This window comes from Bos taurus, chromosome 9 (assembly GCF_002263795.3).
Source record: "Bos taurus isolate L1 Dominette 01449 registration number 42190680 breed Hereford chromosome 9, ARS-UCD2.0, whole genome shotgun sequence".
NCBI classification, from domain to species: domain Eukaryota; kingdom Metazoa; phylum Chordata; class Mammalia; order Artiodactyla; family Bovidae; genus Bos; species Bos taurus.
Window position 1 is genome coordinate 15,557,135 of NC_037336.1, and position 20,234 is coordinate 15,577,368.

The following is a 20,234-nucleotide window of genomic DNA, read 5'->3' on the forward strand; positions in this document are numbered from 1 at the left end:
AACATGAGGAAGAAGTAAAAGAGTACACAAAAAACATTCTACTGTAACTTACTTTCTGCTTCCTCTAGTGACTTTTTGTAGGTCATTCTTTCCAGTAACATAGTGAACCCTTTTGTAGACAGCGAAACAAAAGATCATATCAGATCACAAAAGAATATAGCATCTTACGCGGAACGCAAGTGGTATTTGTGAAAACTTAGAGAATAGAAACTCACAGGCTCAAAGAATAATGAGGATATTGTAGTTTTATTAATTGGATTTTTAAAAAGCTATTTTCATTCACAGGTTATTGCAATGGTTCTCAGGGGATCCAAATAGGTAGATCTTTGGTTTCTTCACCTGAACCACCTTGAGAGTACTGGATCAATAGAATAAATAGTATTGGATGAATCAGTCAGTGAATTATTACAGTGTTAGTGGTAGACTTGACTGCTTTTATGTAAGAGGTTAACAGGGATCCAGACAGCTTGAGTAATTGAGTTCTAGACCGTGAAAGAGAGAGAAATGCCTTCACTCCACTCATGGAGCATGGGATCAAAGCAAGCAGACTTCTTCGAGTAACCCCTGGGGGTTTACAGAGGGTTGCTCCTCTGTCACCCCCAATCTTCAGAAGGGGTGGCAGCTTTTACCTTTGTAGCATAGCCAGCAGTAACAATTACTGAGTGTTTTTATTTCTCCTAGAAGATAAACTAACAAGGGAGGGGAGGGCAGAGGATACCTAAAAATTACAATAACGACAAGCAGGGGCAGGGGTCAGGGGCAGCGGTAACAGTAAGGAGAGAGAAGAGTGGATGGAGAGAAAGAATAGAGATGCATCCTGAAGAGCTGCTTGCCAGGCGGAAAGCACTGATGTGGTGTAGGGGGCTGGGTGCTCCTAGATCCTCCCCAAGTTTTAGAATGAATTGTATGCAATATAAGAGCAGAACCCATGGACCTATTGAGCCTGGACCGAGACAGGCCTGGTGTATACATTCTTAGCATATAGAAATGGCATGCTGGGGAAGGCCAGTAGACATTCTGTGCATAAGCCTTGTGGAAGGATGAAATAGAAATCCTTTGAGAGGTCAAGCCTACCCATTCCTGGACCAGATCTGGAGGACAGTGAAGTTCAAGTCAAATCAGTGTAGTCTTCCTTGCCCATGACTAGCCTAATGTATGTCATAGTCTTCAACAGGAGATAACCAGGAAAAAGTTCACATCAAAAAGAAAATCTTCAATGCTAATTTTTACCTGTACCAGACTCACCTTCAGATCCAAGTAGGTGTATTACTTGGCTGTTTTCTTTTCATTTTGAAAATTCAATGAATTATATCTGTTACTTAATTTTTCCTTATTTCCTAAAGATGTGTATCTGACACTGTCCTAAAATACTGATGTACTGGAAATACAAATAATAAATGCTTTCTATGTAGAACTTCCTCTTGCTTCTTGTGCTTTTAATAGAGTTGCAAAGTGTTGCAAAGTTGTAAATGTTGCATGTGTTGCCTGGAATAAATTGGAGAAGCTGGGATCTTGAAGTTGGTCCAGTCACTGGAAACTCTGTGCCAGGAGGTGGAGAAACAGGCAAGGAACCTGGGTGATTGGAAGGTCTTTGAGCTCTGACCCCAAACTTCTGGGTTCTCCCTCCAGGGAAAAGCAGGATCATATGTGAGCCACTTTGCCTAGGTTAAAGAGAAACCAAATCTTGGCTGCATTTCCCCAGACCCTCATCAGTCTGTTTGTGAGGTGACACAGGATGTAAAAACCGGGGACCCAAAGAAGGTTCCTCCCTGAGAGACAGCTGGTCTCTGTAGGCTGACTCATGTGAAGCCTACCGTGATCCACAAGGGTCTTCTGACGGCAGGGGGGCGGGCTGGCTTACCTCAGCAGCTCTTCTCTGGGGGGTTGGAAAAGACCAATCCATAAAGTGGGTGATCCAAAGGGTGGGGGACACTTGCTTCCACAGGAGCCCTTCCCCACAGAAGCTGGAGTGCCTGCCCACTTCTCTTTCCTTACCCAAAGCAGCATTCTCTGTAGTAGTCACAGCACAACTCACATGTGGAGGGCACGTTATGGGGGAGGTAATGGCGTCAGATTTTCATTTTCTGTCTTGATGGAATTGTTCTTGGATGCTTCTGGTTGGCCTGTCATGCTTCTGACAAGCACGTTTTCCTCTGGGGAGTTCCAAGGCCGTGGAAATGAGCAGGTACACGTCTTGCCACCATTCTTGGCTTTGCAGCACTTTATCAGGACACAGTCTCCATCCTATATCATCACTCCACTTTGGGGAGAATTGGGACGAGAATAGGGGTCAAAGTTATGCCTTTGGGAGACAAATATCAGTGGTTTTTTCCCAAGGGTTTGCATGCTTAAAATCATTGACCATAATCTGTAAAGCAAATCCAGGAGATACCTAGTAAACACACATTATAAATCTATGGAGATATAGTACATATCATATTTTATTGAAATTAAAGTTTTGCATCAAATATAATTGATAGTTGAACATTTGAAAGAGATATGGAGGAATTCATTTTTCATTCAATGCACATTACAAACTGGCTGAACTGGAACACTTTGATTCCAGTCTACCTCTGCACACACCACAGTTAGTGTCCAGGATTACCCAGTGAGGTTACCAAATTGTAGAAACATACAGTTCATCCGTGTTGGGAAAGAGGAATTGGTTATGTCACAAAGTACAACCTCACTTTTTTCCCCGATATAATATCTTCCTCTAAAATAGGTCTATGCAGTTACAAGAAAAGTAAGATTTTTTCCATGATATGTATATCCCAGTTCTTCAAAGGAACAACCTAGGAATTATTGGCAGCAAAATTATCTACTGTGTAAGCAGTAATTTCTTATACAACTAGTATGCCTAAGCACTGAAGAGGTATGTGAGTTACAGACACTGAAGTGTGGAGCACCTATGTGCTCACCACAGTTCATGTCCCTTATGCATTCATTCTGCACCTCCTTGCATGTGTAATCTTTTATGTACATCCTAACATGTGAAGAGCTTTATTTCCTGGTATATGGTCAATCCCACCCCCCTGCCCCCAAATAATAAGTTGCACTTGTAAATGATCTGTGAGCAATATTTTAAGGGCAGCTAGACAAAAACCTGGTTTGCTATCACCTTGACTGTCACTGAGAAATAACCAAAATATTTACTATGTTTCACTGATTGTGTTTTGGGTTTTGATAATAAGCTGCTTTTTCTTCAGAATTTATTGGTCTTCAAGTATCTAAGTCTTCTCTATTTGAAATGTGATGTGTCCTGGTTCTGTGTTGATTACATGCCTGGATTTTGATGACCAGTGGATATGCCTGCCTAGGTTTTCAGAATTTTGAGAGAGTGAATCCAATTTTCCTTGAGAAAGCAAGTCATTTCTCTTGAGATAGATTAGATGGTAATTTGTACACTTCCAGTTTTTAATTTCCTTCCCAATCTTGATAGTTAAATTCTTCATATCCTATAGTCAGTAATTCAAATTTCTTTTCATAGTTACCTGGAAGAGAAATATTTTTAAGAGATTAAGAAATGCCATCCAAGGTCAAAACCAGTGATTCATTCCAATATTAGCTCTGCTGGTAGATGAGATAATATGCTTGTCATTTAGGATATATTCTTTGAAAGGTGGGAGATGTCCTCCCCCCAGATATCTCTAACTTTACAACCTGCTGAGAATGTAGTCAATTTCTTCCTAAACCTTCTCAGACTGAACCAGTATCTTGAAGCAGGGGTGGCAAATAGCTTGTGAATCAGTCACCATGTGCCCTTCCAAGCATTATTATTCTAGACTGCTGCTTCATTTGAAATGTGGTTTTTGATTCTCCCTGGTCCTTCTGGATTCAGTTGGTGTACACTTCATCCTGGAGATTTCATGATCAGCTCCTGTGTCCTGCTGTCATTTTATGGCCCAAGTCTGACCCTTTCCTGTCTTTTCAATGTTCTTTGTTTTAGGAAATAAAAGTGGCACACATTATTCTTTGTGCCCCCTTGGATATATGTATGTGTGTGGTGGCCTCAGCATCCCTCTTGACTGTATATTGACTGTATGCTGAGTTTCAGTTGCAAGCTTTGTTGTGTGTGTTTCCATTTAGCACCGTATATATGTGTGTGTGTGTGTGTATATATATATATATATAGAGAGAGAGAGAGAGAGAGAGAGAGAGATCTCAGGTAGACTGGACAGGACACTGGCTGATTAACACTCATTTTTTACCATAAAGATTAGGTATAATTTTTGAAACTAGGTTATTTTAGGCTATAAATTGTCCAAGGTATTTTTCAAAAAGTTATTTTAAAATTTCTTATGCTAACTTGGTTATTAGATAAGTTATTTCCCTTTGCAGAATAAAATTTTAGTCAAAAAAAAAGATTGGATGAGTATTTTCAAAGAGACATCTTGAACACTGGAAGAAACCTTTATCTGAGGATGAACTTTTAGGAATTTTTGATGCTGCTCATTGTTCACAAATCATGTTTCTCCTACATATTTTTGTTTTAGCTGATTATTTGAAATAAAAAGACATGTCACAAGATTTTATATGTGTGTGTGTGTATATATATATATATATATATGTATATATATATAATTACTCAACTCCAGGTATATAAATAATGATTATGAAAAATTCAACCTTGTTGAAATGCATTTGATAAACTGCATGTGTATTTTTATAAGAAAAGGTTAGAAATATTATAATATGCTTTTTTTCCCTGAAATCTTACTGTTTTGTCTACATATTTCAATTAGTGCCAGCCTCTGTCTCTATCCTTTTTGTATTAGGAATTGCCTTTTTCCCTCTTAAAACACAAAATTAAAAAGCCTGGCAAATAAAGGAAAAGTGTTTTTTCTTATCTCTATTTAAAATATGAGTCAGGCCCAGAAATATTTTTAATTTCCTTCAGAATTCTAATTCAACAATTAAAACCAACATATAAAAATACAGTCTTACCTTGTTATCTTGCTGACGTTGGAACTTTTTAACACCAGGTTCATACACTTGATTTTTAGACTGGTCTAGTGATCTGCAAAAGAAAGCAAAAACAACATATCCTATTTCCTGGACTTACCAATATTAAGAGCAGCTACAGTTTTCTCATATAATGTTTTAAAATGATTGTGACACGTGAAAATAGCATATTTTTGCAGGTGTCTTCCATTGGAGTTGGGGGAAACATGCTCCTGCATTCCCCCACCCCCACTGAGTTCTGCCTTCCAGTTGGCTTACTATTCCATTGGCAATGGTCTCAGAAGGATTGCACAAAGCTCATGGGAAAGAGTGATGTTTATCTTGCAAGAAGTGGGGTTATTTTTGAACTCAAATTCTGACTTATGGTTGCTGAAAAACAACTCTGTAATAACATTTTGTTAATCAATTTAAAAATATAATGTATTTAAAATTTGTATGTATATAGTTCCAGACTCTCATATATACATGTAATATAACCTCTGATAATACTGTACACACATTTTGCACCTTGCTTTTTTTCCCTCTTTAAATTGCAAAATGAGTATGATATTTGTGAGATGTTTTCTGATGTATATTTCCTTATCAGTAAACTCTTTCCCTTCTGTGAATATTCTGTCCAGTATAATTTCAGGGAAAGGGGGAAGGAGGGAAACCCTGTTCCTGTCCTTGTGTTTGAGTGGAAGAAGGCGGAAAACTGAGATGGGTTTGAAGAGGATGAGTATCAAGTTCCTGGCTCCTCCTGCCTCTAGCTAAGGTAGCATTTTTGGTTCGTATTTGCCCTAGTTGGGCAAATTGGAGGCTCCGAGAGTACCAAGGATCAGGCAGACACTGGCGTCAGGACTAAGAGGTCACCGGTGAGGGGACCATGGCAATAGAAACTTCTCAAAGGATCTTGTAAGACAAGGAGAGCCACCTCGCTCTGCCTTACATCCAGATACCACCTGGGGGGAGACAGGGGAGTTGGGGACGACCTGTGAACTGGGCTGTATATCCCAAGGGAGCTGAGTTGCCTCAAATGATTATTTGAACTATTAATCAAATGAAGTTTTATAAACTAGATTGGAGTATATTAAACTCCAAGCTCTCCCTCTCATATTTCCCCCCATACCTCCATTATCCAGTGGAGAAAGGGTTCAAAAAGGGAGTTAGGAATAGCTTCTAAAGGAAAAAAAAAAAAATGGGCCTTCTCCCACCCCACCCTATTTGAGGTATAGCATGTGAGTAAACCTATGATCTTGCTGTAATTAAAACATTACTTCCATATTATTAAAACCTCCTCATAAATTTCACTTTTTACCATCATGTACTTAATCTGGCCCCTATATTTGGAAATGGTTTTCATTGTTATAAATAATGTCATAGAGAACATGTTAGGCCCTACTGAAGGACAAAGTGAAAAAGCTTAATTCTGAAGAGGAAAAATCATGTATAATTTACTCTGTTAGATGTAGATTTGCATGTTCAGTGCACTTATAATGGTAATTATGATTAATAAAAGTCAAGCTCATCAGGCCAAAAAAAGAGACCTTGGAAAGTGGAAATTTTGTTTATTCTGGGGAGCAGTTTGCCATGTTGCTAGTACAACTGATTCTATGTATAAAAATCGAAACCTGAAGGAAATGAAAAATGTATGGTCTCTGTTCATAAATATTGAACGGAGGAAAGGAACTGGAAGAAAAAGGTGAAATACAGCGAACGGCAGTGACTCGGCGCTAGAATGAAGCCCCGAACCAGGTGCAAACGTGCTGTGTGTCAGGGGCCTCATCTTCCCAGCAGGGCCCTCGCCCTCAGGACACCCTCATCTCTCTCTTCACTTTCAGGTGGAATAACAAAAATGCAGCCAAGTGTACGGTTCTTTAGAGAATGCTGCTTTCAAAGCTGTAACACTCAGTGTCCTCAGCTGATTTCCCTCTGAGACTACTTGTAAGTTCCAGGTAGGGAATCGATTTTTCCTTACAGGGCTGCCCTTTGTTGATAACGGTCACACAGCTCTAATGATGCCAGCACAGAGCAGTTGACACCCAGGAGCATCTAAGGTATTGCTTACCAAATCCACAGATTTATTCTTCTTGTCCTCATTTTAAGATGAGACATTGAGGCTTAAAGTGGGGAAATGTAGCTTAAGGTCGCAACTAGTTTGCTGCTGCTGCTGCTAAGTTGCTTCAGTTGTGTCCGACTCTGTGCGACCCCATGGACTTCAGCCCACCAGGCTTCTCCGTCCATGGGATTCTCCAGGCAAGAACACTGGAGTGGGTTGCCATTTCCTTCTCCAATGCATGAAAGTGAAAAGTGAAAGTGAAGTCGCTCAGTCGTGTCTGACTCTTAGTGACCCCATGGACTGCAACTAGTTTGGGTAGAGCTTAAACTTGGAACTTGGGACTAACTTTAAAGCCTCCAATCTCTTTTTCTTCCAGCTTAATTGAGATATAATTGACATCAGCACTGTAAAAGTTTAAGGTGTAGAGATAATGTTTTGACTTACATACATCATGAAATGATGACTGATAAGTTTAATGTACATGCATCATCTTGGGTAGAAGACAAAGAAATAGAGAAAAAAAATATTTTTCCTTGTCATGAGAACTCAGTATTCTCAACTTTAATTTATAATGTCACAGCAGTGGTAATTATACTTACCATACTGTCATAGTACTTATCTATTTCATAACTGGAAGTTTGTAACTTTTGACCACCTTCATCAAATTCCCCCTAGCCAGATCCTGCCTCTGGTAACCCCAAATCTCATCTTTCTGTGAGTTTGTTTGTTTTTGAAGTAAAACTGACCTGTAATACTATCGTTATTTCCTGTTACACAACACAGTGATTCAAGATTCCTGTACATTTCTAAATGATCAACACGGTGTGTCTAGCTACAGCGTGTCACTCTACACATTTATTACAGTTATCGACGATATTCCTCACACTCCACATTTCGTACCTGTGACATTTATTTTGCAACAGGAAGTTTGTACCTTACCTGTGTGCTTGAGTCCAGGCTTCCCACAGCCCTCCTGTTAGTCCCAGCCATCTTCCAACCAGCCAGGGGGTCTTGTCTCCCCATGTAGGACCCTAGGACTGGGGCGTCAAATCTGGAGCCCTCACTGTTCACTCCCCAGGGAAGGTGTTCGCCTGTGTAATCTCCCTTTTCCGCTGAGCCCCCTTCCAGGGACACAGGTCCAGACCTGATCACTTTTCTTCATTTCCTACCTGATGCCATGTGGATCTTTCTTACAGCCTTGGTTGTACAGTCATCTTTCTGCCAGTTTCCAGTTATTTTTCAGGGAGAATTGTTCCATGTGTAGATATATTTTTGATGTGTTCATGGGGGGATTTGTTCATGGCTCATGTCCTCCTACCCCACCATCTTATATAAAGTAATTATTGATAGCTATGTGCATATTGCCATTTTGTTAATTATTTTGGGGGTTTGTTTTTGTAGTTCTTTTTTTTCTTTTTTATTCTTTTATTCTCTTCCTTTCTGATTTATTATCTTTAGTGTTATGTTTGAATTTATTTTCTCCTTATTTGTGTATCTATTAGAGATTTTTGGTTTGTGCATACCATGAGATATCATTCATATAAAGACAATACATAAATAAATATGATTTATATAAAATAGCCATACATATAATTATTTTAAGTTGCTGATCTCTTAAATTTATATGCATTTTAACAACCCAGCATTTTTAATTCTCCTAGATCATGTTTATTGTTTTTGTTTTACATACTTTTGTATATTTCTAAACTATTTACTGTGGATATAGATGATTTTACTGCTTTTGTTTTTAACCTCCCTGTTAGCTTTATATGTGGTTGATTTATTAACTTTATATATATTAATATTTGCTTTTAATAAAGAGATTCTTTTCTCTCATAATTTTCATATTTCTAGTTATGGGAATTTGTGCTTGGTGCATCCTTTTAACATTTCTTGTAAAACTGGTTTGGTGGTGCTGAATTCTTTTGGCTTTTTTTTGTCTGTAAAATTTTGATCTCTCCATAAACTCTGAATGAAAGCCTTGCTGGGTAGGGTACTCTGGGTTGTATGTTTTTCCCTTTCATCACTTTAAATATGTCATGCCCCTCCCTTCTGGCCTGCAGTTTCTGGTGAAAAGTCAACTGACAGCCTTACCTTCTTGTCGCTTTTCCGTTGGTGCTTTTAATGTTCTTTTTCTCTTCAATTTTTGCCGTTTTAACTACAGCGTGTCTTAGTGTGGTCCTCTATGGATTGTGCCTGTTTGTGACTCCCTGTGCTTCCTGGACCTGGGTGTCTGTTTCCTTTCCCAGGCTGAGGAAGTTTTCAACTCTCATGTATTCAAATATGTCCTCTTCCTCTTCATCTCTCTTCTCCTTCTGGGACCCTTATATGCTTGATGTTGTCTCAGAGGTCTCTAAATCTGTCATCATTTTTTTTTCTTTTTCTTGGCTCAGCTTCAGGGATTTCTACATCTCTGTCTTCCAATTCACTCTGTATCATCTAATCTACTATTCTTTCTAGTGTATTTTTTTTAATTTCAGTTATTGTATTCTTCATCTCTGGTGCTTGTTTATATTTCTCACTTTGTTAAAAGCTTTTAACTTCTCACTTTATTCATCCACTTGTCTTCCAAATTCTTTGAACATCTTTGCAATCATTACCTTGAACTCCTTATTGGGTAAATTGTTTATCCCCACTTCACTTAGTTCTTTCAGGATCTTATCTTGTACCTTTGGAGCATATTCTTCTGCTTAATTTGCTATTTTCATTTCTATGTATTTGATATGTTGGTTACAATTCCTAACCTTGAAGAAGTGGCCTTTGTAGGAGATATCCTGTGCATCCAAGCGGTACACTCCCCTCTGGTCACCGGAGCTACATGCTCTAGACACATGCTTTGTGTGCGTAGTATTGGCTCTTCTGTTGTGCCAGGCTGACTACTGCGGATGGTCTGGTAGATGTGCCTGGTCCTGGTCTATTTGATTGCCAAACCCTGACTTGTGTGGCGGCTACTGGTCACTTGTGGGTGGGACCAGGTCATAAGGTGGCTGACTACATGGCCCTGGTGGGTGCCAAGATTAGCACCAGGTCACTGGTGGGTGGAACCTGGCTCTAGGGTGGGTTGTTACAGAGCCAGTGGTCCAGGATCTAGTGTTAGCCTGCTGGTAGGCAGAGCCAGTTCCTAATGTGGCTGGCCTGGGGATCTAGGATGTTCTAAAAGAGGTGTTGGCCCATCATGAGTGGGGCAGCTGACTGAGGGCTCCAAGGTGTCTCAGACCTGGAGACAGCTTGCTGATAGGGGGGCCTGTGGCCCAGGGGGATCTTGGGGCTGGTGCCTACCCTCTGAGGGGTGAATCCAGGTTCCAGGGTCTCTGACTAAGGGCTCTGGGGATCCTGGAGTTGTTAGTCCACTGGTGGGTGGAGCTTTGCCCTGGGCTCTCAGAATGGCTAGGGGCTCAGGAGTTCCTAGGCAGCCAGTCTGCAGCTGGGTGTGGCTGTGCCCCCACCTATCTACACTTCATTTGTCATCTGATCCTCAAATAAGTAAATTGCCAGAGTCACACAAACGATGGTATCCTGTGAGGGACAGAAATAACTGATGAGACAAAGAACAGGTGGTAGGGGTCCAGGAGAGATGCTCAGAGCACCCCTGGGCTCCAATTTTTCTCCAGTGAGAATCTGTCTGAAGCACCTCATGGGGGCAGTGGGGTTTATCTTCATGCTGAGGATATAATGTTGCTGCTGCTGCTGCTAAGTTGCTTCAGTCGTGTCCAACTCTGTGCAACCCCGCAGATGGCAGCCCACCAGGCTCCTCTTTCCCTGGGATTCTCCAGGCAAGACTACAGGAGTGGGTTGCCATTTCCTTCTCCAATGCATACATGCATGCTAAGTCTCTTCAGTCATGTCCGACTCTGTGCAACCCCATGGAGAGCAGCCCACCAGATTCCTCTGTCCATGGAATCCTCTAGGCAAGAATACTGGAGTAGGTTGCCATTTCCTTCTCCAGAGGATATAATACTCTTAGGGCTTAATACTTCACATTTGAAAAGGGATCTTTAATCAAGGAGTTGGAAAGAGTAGAACTGAGGGGATGTGGCAGATTTCTCTTCTCTACCACCCAAAGAAATTGAGTTTCTCTTCATTCTTCTTGTGTCCTTTCTTCCTACTCTTCTTCTCTCTCCCTCCTTTCCTATTTATTGGGCTTCCCCGATGGCTCAGACAGTAAAGAATCTGCCTGCAATATGGGAGAACTGGGTTTGATCCCTGGATGGAAAAAATCCCCTGGAGAAGGAAATGGCCACCTACTCCAGTATTCTTGCCTGGAGAATTCCATGGACAGAGGAGCCTGGCGGGCTACAGTCCATGGGGCCCTTTCTCCCTCCCTCCCTTCCTAGCTATTACCCAGCATCTAACATGGCAACGAGCACATGGGTATTCAAACACGTTTGTTGAATTGAATTGGTGTAAGGGGAGCCAACCTAGATAGCATATTGAAAAGCAGAGACATTACTTTTCCAACAAAGGTCCATCTAGTCAAGGCTAATGGCACCCCACTCCAGTACTCTTGCCTGGAAAATCCCATGGACGGAGGAGCCTGGTGGGCTGCCGTCTCTGGGGTCGCACAGAGTCGGACATGACTGAGGTGACTTAGCAGCAGCAGCAGCAGCAGCAGCAGCAGTCAAGGCTATGGTTTCTCCAGTGGTCATGTATGGATGTAAGAGTTGGACTGTGAAGAAAGCTGAGTGCCGAAGAATTGATGCTTTTGAACTGTGGTGTGGGCGAAGACTCTTGAGAGTCCCTTGGACTGCAAGGAGATCCAACCAGTCCATTCTAAAGGAGATCAGCCCTGGGTGTTCTTTGGAAGGAATGATGCTAAAGCTGAAACTGCAGAACTTTGGCCACCTCATGCGAAGAGCTGACTCATTGGAAAAGACTCTGATGCTGGGAGGGATTGGGGGCAGGAGAAGAAGGGGACGACAGAGGATGAGATGGCTGGATGGCGTCACTGACTCGATGGACATGAGTCTGAGTGAACTCCGGGAGTTGGTGATGGACAGGGAGGCCTGGCATGCTGCGATTCATGGGGTCGCAAAGAGTCAGACATGACTGAGTGACTGAACTGAACTGAACTGAAGGGGCACCTTATTCCTGTGTAACTGCATTTTGGGGTCCATGTCAGCCCCAGAGGCAGGCACAAGTGGAGGCAGTAGATAGAGCAAACCCTCGTGACAGCTTTCCAGATCACTGAAAGCTTTGTTCTGCTGACCTCATTTATAACCACCCAGAAAGTGGTCTTTCTTCCTCTAGAAGAAGGGTGTCTAAAATGACAAATTGTATAGCCATCTGAAACAGGAAATAAGGTTGACTAAAATAGAAATTATATTCATTGTTTGTAAAGGGCATGTGCAACCCCTTTCTCTTCCACATCTTACTGGGGCCTTGCTCGTTACTCTTTCTTCCTTTCCTCCCCTTTCATTTATGTTATACAGGTGAAACAGGAACATATTCACATAACTAAAAACTGTGGACCACAAATCTGCTCCTCTCCATTGTTAAGTGGAATGATAGTTAAGTGAACCTATTAGTCCACATATTTGCTATGATTTTAAAAGCACATTGTATTTCCTTCCTGACCACTTGCCCAGTCCCCATCTCTCTGAGAGAGATAAGCTTCATCTATATTATTTCATCTGATTGATGATTGTCTGTCTCTGGTATTCCCTTGGAAAAGGTGTATGGATTCATTACGTATTCTAATGTATTGTCTACAGATTACAAGATAAAGTCAAGCTGATACTTTTTAAGTTGACCTGTCTCTATACTTAGCATTGTCTCTTAATAGTAGGCTTCCCTCATGGCTCAGATGGTAAAGAATCTGCCTGCAATGCAGGAGACATGTGTTCGATCCCTGGGTTGGGAAGATCCCCTGGAGAAGGAAATGGCAACTCACTCCGGTGTTCTTGCCTGGAGAATCCCATAGACAAAGGAGCCTGGCAGCTGACAGTCCATGGGGTCTCGAAGAGTTGGGCAGGACTGAGCGACTATCACTAGAATGAATCGTGTAACGTTGTATGATTTGTGACTGACAAAACGGCAATGCCATATGGTTGAACCTAAAATACTTAGACGTACATATTCCTGTTATTAATACATTACATAAATGGCATTTATTATCCTGAAATTTACTTTTCTCATTTAATGAAATGTCTTGCTCTTTTTCTACAGCAGTTCTAGTAGACCGTCTTACTGCTCTTAACTGCCATGTTTCACAATGAATATAACACCACACTATGGAGTTAACTGATCCCCTACCGATAGGCTGCACAATTGTTTCATGAGTCAAAGCAATGATGCTGTGAACATTGCGAAGTGCAAGTATTTTTGTAGGGATAATTGTCTAAAAGTAGAGTATCTTAGTCAAATTTAAAATATTGACAACTTTCTCTTGCAATAAGATCTTCCCATTTTTTCTACTGGTAATGCCTGATAGAACTCGTTTTTCCCTGATAGTATCTGCACTGGATGCTATTAACCTTCTTTTGCTAAACTCATGAGTAACGAATGATATCTCCATATTGCTTTTAGATTTCCCTACTTGTAGTGAGATTGATTATCTTTTCCTATGCTTCATGGGTCATTTGGATATCTTCTATGAACTGTGCCTCTGTATTTTTTGCTCATTTTAATATTAGTATGTTTACCTTTTATTGATGTGTAGGAGCTCCTATTAGTAGGGATATTCATCCTTTATCTATAAGTTGTAAATATTTTTCTCCCACCTCATTGCTTATCTGTTTATTTTTGGTGTCCTTGGCCCTGTGGAAATCCTCTTCTTAATGTCTTCTTGGATTTTATTCAGGAAAAAATTTTTTCAAAGCCCAATTTGTAGAAATGTAGAAAAAAAATCTCCTCATATTTTCATACTTCCAATTTTAGGTTTGAATCTTTGATGTTGATTTGTGTGTGGTAATAAACTAATTTTATTTTTCTAAATGGAGGGCCAGTTTTATACTAACTATTGCTGTTAACTCTATACTTACCTGACTGATTTGAAATGCTTGTTAAAATAAATTTCCTGCTATATAAGGCTTTGTTTGGGGCTTATGTATGTTTTATTGATCTACTGTCTAGGTCTGTGTGTATCTTAATGCTTTAAAGATTATTATGTTATGTATTCCTATAGAGCGGCCTCCCCACCACTGTACTTCAAGATTTTCTCTTGTACATTTTTATTTCCAGAACGTCAAGTTCCATAACAAATCCCGTCAGGGTTTTAATTGGGATTAACTCAGGGAAAATTGACAGCATCATTATAATCCCCCCTTATTTGAATAGATACTCTGTGTTTTGTGTTCTTTGTAAAGATGTTTAATAAATGTCATTTCATATACCCCTTGCGGCAAGCCAGCAGGGGGGTTTTATTAGTCTCATTATCCGGGGAAAAATTGAGGTTTAGAGAAGTTAGGAAATGTGTCTTGCTACTTGCTTAGTAAATTGCTGAGCCAATTGCTTCTTAACCCCTACTGGATAATGGTCTTTAAGATACTTGAAAGTCACAGGGTATGTTTCATCAGGAAAAGGGCTAAATTTCTCTCCTTTCTTGTTGATTGTGTAAGCAGCTAGCCATGAGCCCCCAGTGGGAAAGTGGCCATTAGATATCATTAGAAACTGATACAGGCTCATTTTTCTTCCCTTATTGGTCTTAATGAAACACTGGAAAGGCTGAGGACAAGTGGTACTCAAAGTGTGGTCCTTGGCCCACCAGCAGCAGCCAGGCGTGGGCCCTACCCAGACTGAGTGAATCAGAAACAGCCTCGCATGGCCCGGCCACGTGTGTTTCCACAAGTACTTCTCTGACAGATGCTCGCTGAAGTTTAAGAATCATGGGTTTAAGGGACCGTGTGAAGACATTCTAATGATGGGTGTCTCAGAAGCCTAAGGAACGGATTCTCGGGTCTCAGCGCTGGGATGCTGGCCTCACCTGCACGGTGTTCCCTTCCCCGGGATGTCTTCACAGTCCTCTATGGGAGCACAAGGGCCTGGGTTCCCCGATCGACAGCGACACTCGGCTTCCTCGGTCCACTCATTCCTCACACACTGGGCGAATTCGCCGCAGGCCAGGAATTTGCAGGGATCTGCTTGATCCGCTGTAGAAAATAGGGTATATTTTACTGATGCGTGGATGCCTGAGCAGTGGGACCAGCAGAAGTCAAGACAGAAGATCGAAAAGGTTTGCCATCGCCCTACTGTGACGTGAGTTGTACAGGAGTGAGAACAGAGTGGAGTAAAGAGAACCAAGCATTTCTATATCTTTAATGAATGAGTTTACAGACACAGGTGATGACATATTTAGCTCCGCATTTAATTATGCACAAACTGGTGTGCATCAGAATCAGCTAGAGGCCTTGTTGAATGTCAGACTCCTGAGCCCCACCATCACAATTTCTGATGCAGGAGGTTTAGAGACCAAGAATCTGTATCTCTAAGGCGCTAACAAACAGAAGAGGGAGACTTCCTTGGCAGTCCACTGGCTAAGACTGCTTTCCAATTAAGGCGATACAAGTTCCATCCCTGGTCAGAGAACTAAGATCCCCACATGCCTCAGGGCCAAAACAAGCAACCAAACAAACAAAAAACCCCAAAGGACCCACAAAAAACAAAAGCAATAATGTAACAAAGTCAATAAGGATTTTAAAAATGGTCCACATTAAAAAAAAACTTAAGAAAAAACCAAGCAGAACATTTAAAAAATCCTCTAATGTAGATGATGTTAATGTATCTGATCTGGGGAGCACATTTTGACAACCACCTCATTAGAGAATTAATTTTTTTTCCCCCTGGACATATATCTGGAAAAGACAGAAACTCTAAATTCAAAAAGATACACCCACCCCAGTGTTCATAGCAGCACTATGTTCAGTAGCCAAGACATGGAAGCAACCTAAATGTCCATCAATAGAGGAATGGATAAAGAAGATGTGGTACATATATATACACATCAGCAACATGGAGATTATCACACTAAGTGAAGTAATCAGAGAGAGAAACAAATATCATAGAGTATCACTTATATGTGGAATCTTAAAAAAAAAATGATACGAGTGAACTTATTTACAAAACAGAAATAGATTCACAGCCACAACAAACTATGGTTACCAAAAGGGAAGGGAGTCGGGAAGAATGAATTGGGAATTTGAAATTAACAAATACACACTGCTGCTGCTGCTGCTAAGTTGCTTCTGTCGTGTCCGACTCTGTGCGACCCCATAGACGGCAGCCCACCAGGCTCCCCCATCCCTGGGATTCTCCAGGCAAGAACACTGGAGTGGATTGCCATTTCCTTCTCCAATGCATGAAAGTGAAAAGTGAGAGTGAAGTCGCTCAGTCGTGTCCAACCCTCAGCGACCCCATGGACTGCAGGCTTCCAGGCTCCTCTGTCCATGGGATTTTCCAGGCAAGAGTACTGGAGTGGGGTGCCACTGCCTTCTCCAACAGATACACACTAATACATATAAAATAGATTAACAACAAGATATTGTATGGCACAGGGAACTGTATGCAATACATTGTAATAACCTATTATGGAAAAAATCTGAAAAAATACATGTATATTTTATGTATGTATAACTGAATCATTTTGCTGTACACACAAAACACTAGAAATCGATTATATTTCAATAAAATTCTTTTTCTTTGTTAGAATTTTTTTTTTTAAGGCAAACATTTTCTGCAGCGATTAGTTGGTAAACACATATTTAAGATCAGGGTTACATTTTAAAGCAGTAGTCAGTAGTTTCAAGACCTTCCTGGTTTGAAAATCTCTTTCAGTCTCTTGTTGATCCCTAGAGGTTCTTTTCTTTGAAAATTCAAATAGACCTCAGGTCTTTCTCTGTTTTGTTTTTAGTCATCAATTGTTCTTTTTCACTCTATTCTTAATTCTGTAGGATTGTCTCAAAATCTTCATCAAGTAGATTACAAATCAACAGACAATTATAAATCTCAGACTGTTAGCTCTGGGAGAATCGTGGCCCCTTCCAGCCCCTTCCTTGTCTTTTGGAGTTGAGCACACCTTGCTCTCCAGGGGAGAAGCAAAAGGTCGGTATCATCACATGCTGATGGCACAATCACAACAGGCCACTGGTCCCCAGACCACAGTTCTTTCTGCCTAGAAGGGTTTCCCATTGAATCGCATCAGCTATTTACCCTTCAGATTATTTCAACAAGCACCTATCATGTGCTAGGAACTAGTGGAGTGAAAGTGAAAGTTGCTCAGTCACGTCAGACTCTTTGCGACCCCATGGAGTGTAGTCTGCCAGGCTCCTCTGTCCACCAGAATACTGGAGTGGGTAGCCCGTTCCCTTCTCCAGGGGATCTTCCCAACCCAGGGAGCGAACCCAGGTCTCCTGCATTGCAGGTGGATTTTTTTTTACCATCTGAGCCACCAGGGAACACAAGAATACTGGAGTGGGTAGCCTATACCTTCTCTGGTGGGTCTTCCCAACCCAGGAATTGAAGCGGGGTCTCCTGCATTGTAGGCAGATTCTTTACCAGCTGAGCTACCAGGGAAGCCAGTTAGGGACTAGGGGACAGGAATCCGGTATGAAGCCACTCTTTGAAGAAGCTGAGGGGGGACAGTAAGACACACACAGATGCTCCTCTACAAGAAGCCAAGGGTCTCGTCTAGTGTAAGAACTCTAACCACAAGGTTACATTAGAGATACAGGGGCCAGGGAGATTGCTGAAGCCTGTGTCTAAGGTGGATTGCATTTGGATGTGCAAAGACTGGGAAAGGAATTCTGACCAGACCCACCATAAGCAGAGGCACGGAGGTGGGAGAGAAACAGGCATGTGAAGAGGGAGCAGGGCAAGTCCAGCAAGGGAGGAGCAGAGACTCGTGGATGGGAAGGAAGGGAATTGAGCCTGGAGAGGTACATTCAGGCCAAGCTCTGGTAGGGCTTGAATGCCGTGCTAAGGACTTTGGACTTGACAGGAGGTGAGGGCCATGAAGGATCTGCGGGCAGGGGAAGGCTGTAATATTACAGACTTGTGCTTTAGAAAACATGTACATAGATCTCGGAAGTTTCAGAGTTGGGATCGTTTCAGTGATCATCTGAGCTAGTATTTCCCATGCAGGAACATTTGCAGAGCTTGAATTCAGCCGGATTTAATGTTTTATAGGGCTTCCCAGGTGGTGCTAGTGGTGAAGAGCCCACCTGCCAATGCAGGTAGACGTAAGAGATGCGGGTTGGATCCCTGAGCTGCGAAGATCCCCTGGAGGAGGGCATGGCAACCCACTCCAGTATTCTTGTCTGGAGAATCCCAAGGACAGAGGAGACTGGGGGATACAGTCCATGGGGTTGCACAGAGTCAGACACGACTGAAGCGACTTAGTACACACACATACTAAAAGCAGGCTTGGTGGCTAATCTTTTATTTATTTTTTTAAGTGCTAGATGAAATAAACATAATGGGTTTCTCTTTCCCCTGGACTTTGACTCCAGCTACAGTCCCCTCTCTTTTTCCTTGTAAGCCTCTCAGAGTCACTGATAAGCTAATGTCTACTGCGCATCTTCAAGTGAAGGCCGCAGTCAGCTGCTTTGCCAAGTTTACTGACCACACAGAAGCCCTGCCTGTGGGTGTGGGCAGCTTGTGGGATGAGATTCCATTGACCCTCGTGTTCACTCCTGATCCAGTGCCTCCCTGTGGTGGAAAAAGAGAGCGCGGGAGGTCAGTGAGACCAGTCCAATGGGTGGGCAAGAGCAGTTCCTTGAAAACAAATTTTTGGGTCTCCCAGCAAGGTAGACCTGTTAGGTATTTCCGTAAAGTTGTATTTTCTGCAACTTGAGGTTTCCTGTGGACAGAGTCCTGAGTAATGCGAAGTTTCCCTGCCTGACAGTTCCTAAAGCCGGCTACATAAAGGAATCTTTGTCACTGTTTAGGAAACAACTCACATTTACCCTAACAACCCAGGTGATTCACGTCCAGGGTCTGGCTTAATAAATAACAGCTGTCAGCAGCCTGACACTCAGGCCTGCCGTCCTGAAAGCAGAGGCCGTGAGGGAATAGTAGAGTCTCCACCGCCCTCTCTCTGCTGTGGAGAAACAGCTTTAACTTGGGAAGGAGACTGAATGCACAGAGCCTGCCCCTCTGAAAAGTAATAGAAAATGTGGGATAACCACATGAGTTTCTATTTAAAAAACGTTTCTGTTTTACCAATATTCCCTTCAGCCCAGCCAAGCATAGTCTATGCACCAGTAAAACTGAACTGAACACATAAGGCAGAAGTCGAGAAATGAATTTATCCACATTTGGGGGCCCTGAATTGGGTAAATGTGAAGAACAAGTGCACTTAGTTCATAGAGTACTTGCTTTCCCTGTGTCGTTTTTTGGGGACTAGCCTACAGAGCAGTGGCTTCTAGGTGGCACTAGTGGTAAAGAACCCACCTCTCAACGCAGGAGATGGGTTCGATCCCTGGGTCGGAAAGATCCCCTGGAGGAGGGCATGGCAACCCACTCCAGTATTCTTGCCGGGAGAATCCCATGGACAGACGGAACCTGGCAGGCTACAGTCCGTAGGGTCACACAGAGTCGAACATGACTGGAGTGACTTAGCGTGCATGCATGCATGCAGAGCAGTAGGTTTGCATTTTAAAGGTCTTGAAAAGCATTCCCAAGCGCTGACTGAGGAAGGTTGTCTCTCAACTCTACACCATGTAATCAAAATGCATTTAGTGAACAGTCCTTGCTGCCTGCAGGCGACACTTGGAAGCACTTTACAGTTAAAGCTAAAAAGATTATGATCCAGGTCATCAAGCAGTTTATAAATTCATAGGTCCTTGATGGTCCAAGACTGTCTTTTTCAAACCCTCTGTTACCGATCCCAAAGGTACTCTACTCATCTGCTCAGGCTTAAACACAGACTCTCCCTTCCTGCCGGCCCCTGAGAGTCTCAGGCCCACGTGTCACTAACTCTGGATCATTGCACTCACATGCCTCCCCTAGAACATCCTGTCACTTGTCCCAAATCCTTGGTTCTGTGTATTATTCCCTTTCTATCCTGTACTTCATCATTCTTTACCGTTTTGTCATCCCCTTGCCTTGCGCTGCCCTAACACTCAAATATTGGACAGGACGTGAGGCATCTGCTTTGATAGGGTTCCATCCTAGGGCAGGATTTCAGCTCAGTGTGGCTGAAACCCTGGCTTCTTAGGGCTGGTCCCGGCTGAGGGCCTGTTAGGCCTTTACGGTGGACTTTTTTTTTTGATGCGATGAAACCTAGTGATCGCTAGGT

The 20,234-nt window shown here is 42.1% G+C and overlaps 1 protein-coding gene across 1 annotated transcript in view; it reads right to left on the reverse strand.

The window, feature by feature from the left end:
* Positions 1-2,423: 2,423 nt before the first annotated feature.
* Positions 2,424-20,234, reverse strand: part of IMPG1 (interphotoreceptor matrix proteoglycan 1) — a 162,877-nt gene continuing 145,066 nt past the window's right edge. The window contains 4 exon segments of the mRNA NM_174362.3: positions 2,424-3,477; positions 3,480-3,494; positions 4,948-5,020; positions 14,925-15,090. Coding sequence (NP_776787.2) covers positions 3,418-3,477; positions 3,480-3,494; positions 4,948-5,020; positions 14,925-15,090 — 314 coding nt within the window. The 3' untranslated portion in view covers positions 2,424-3,417.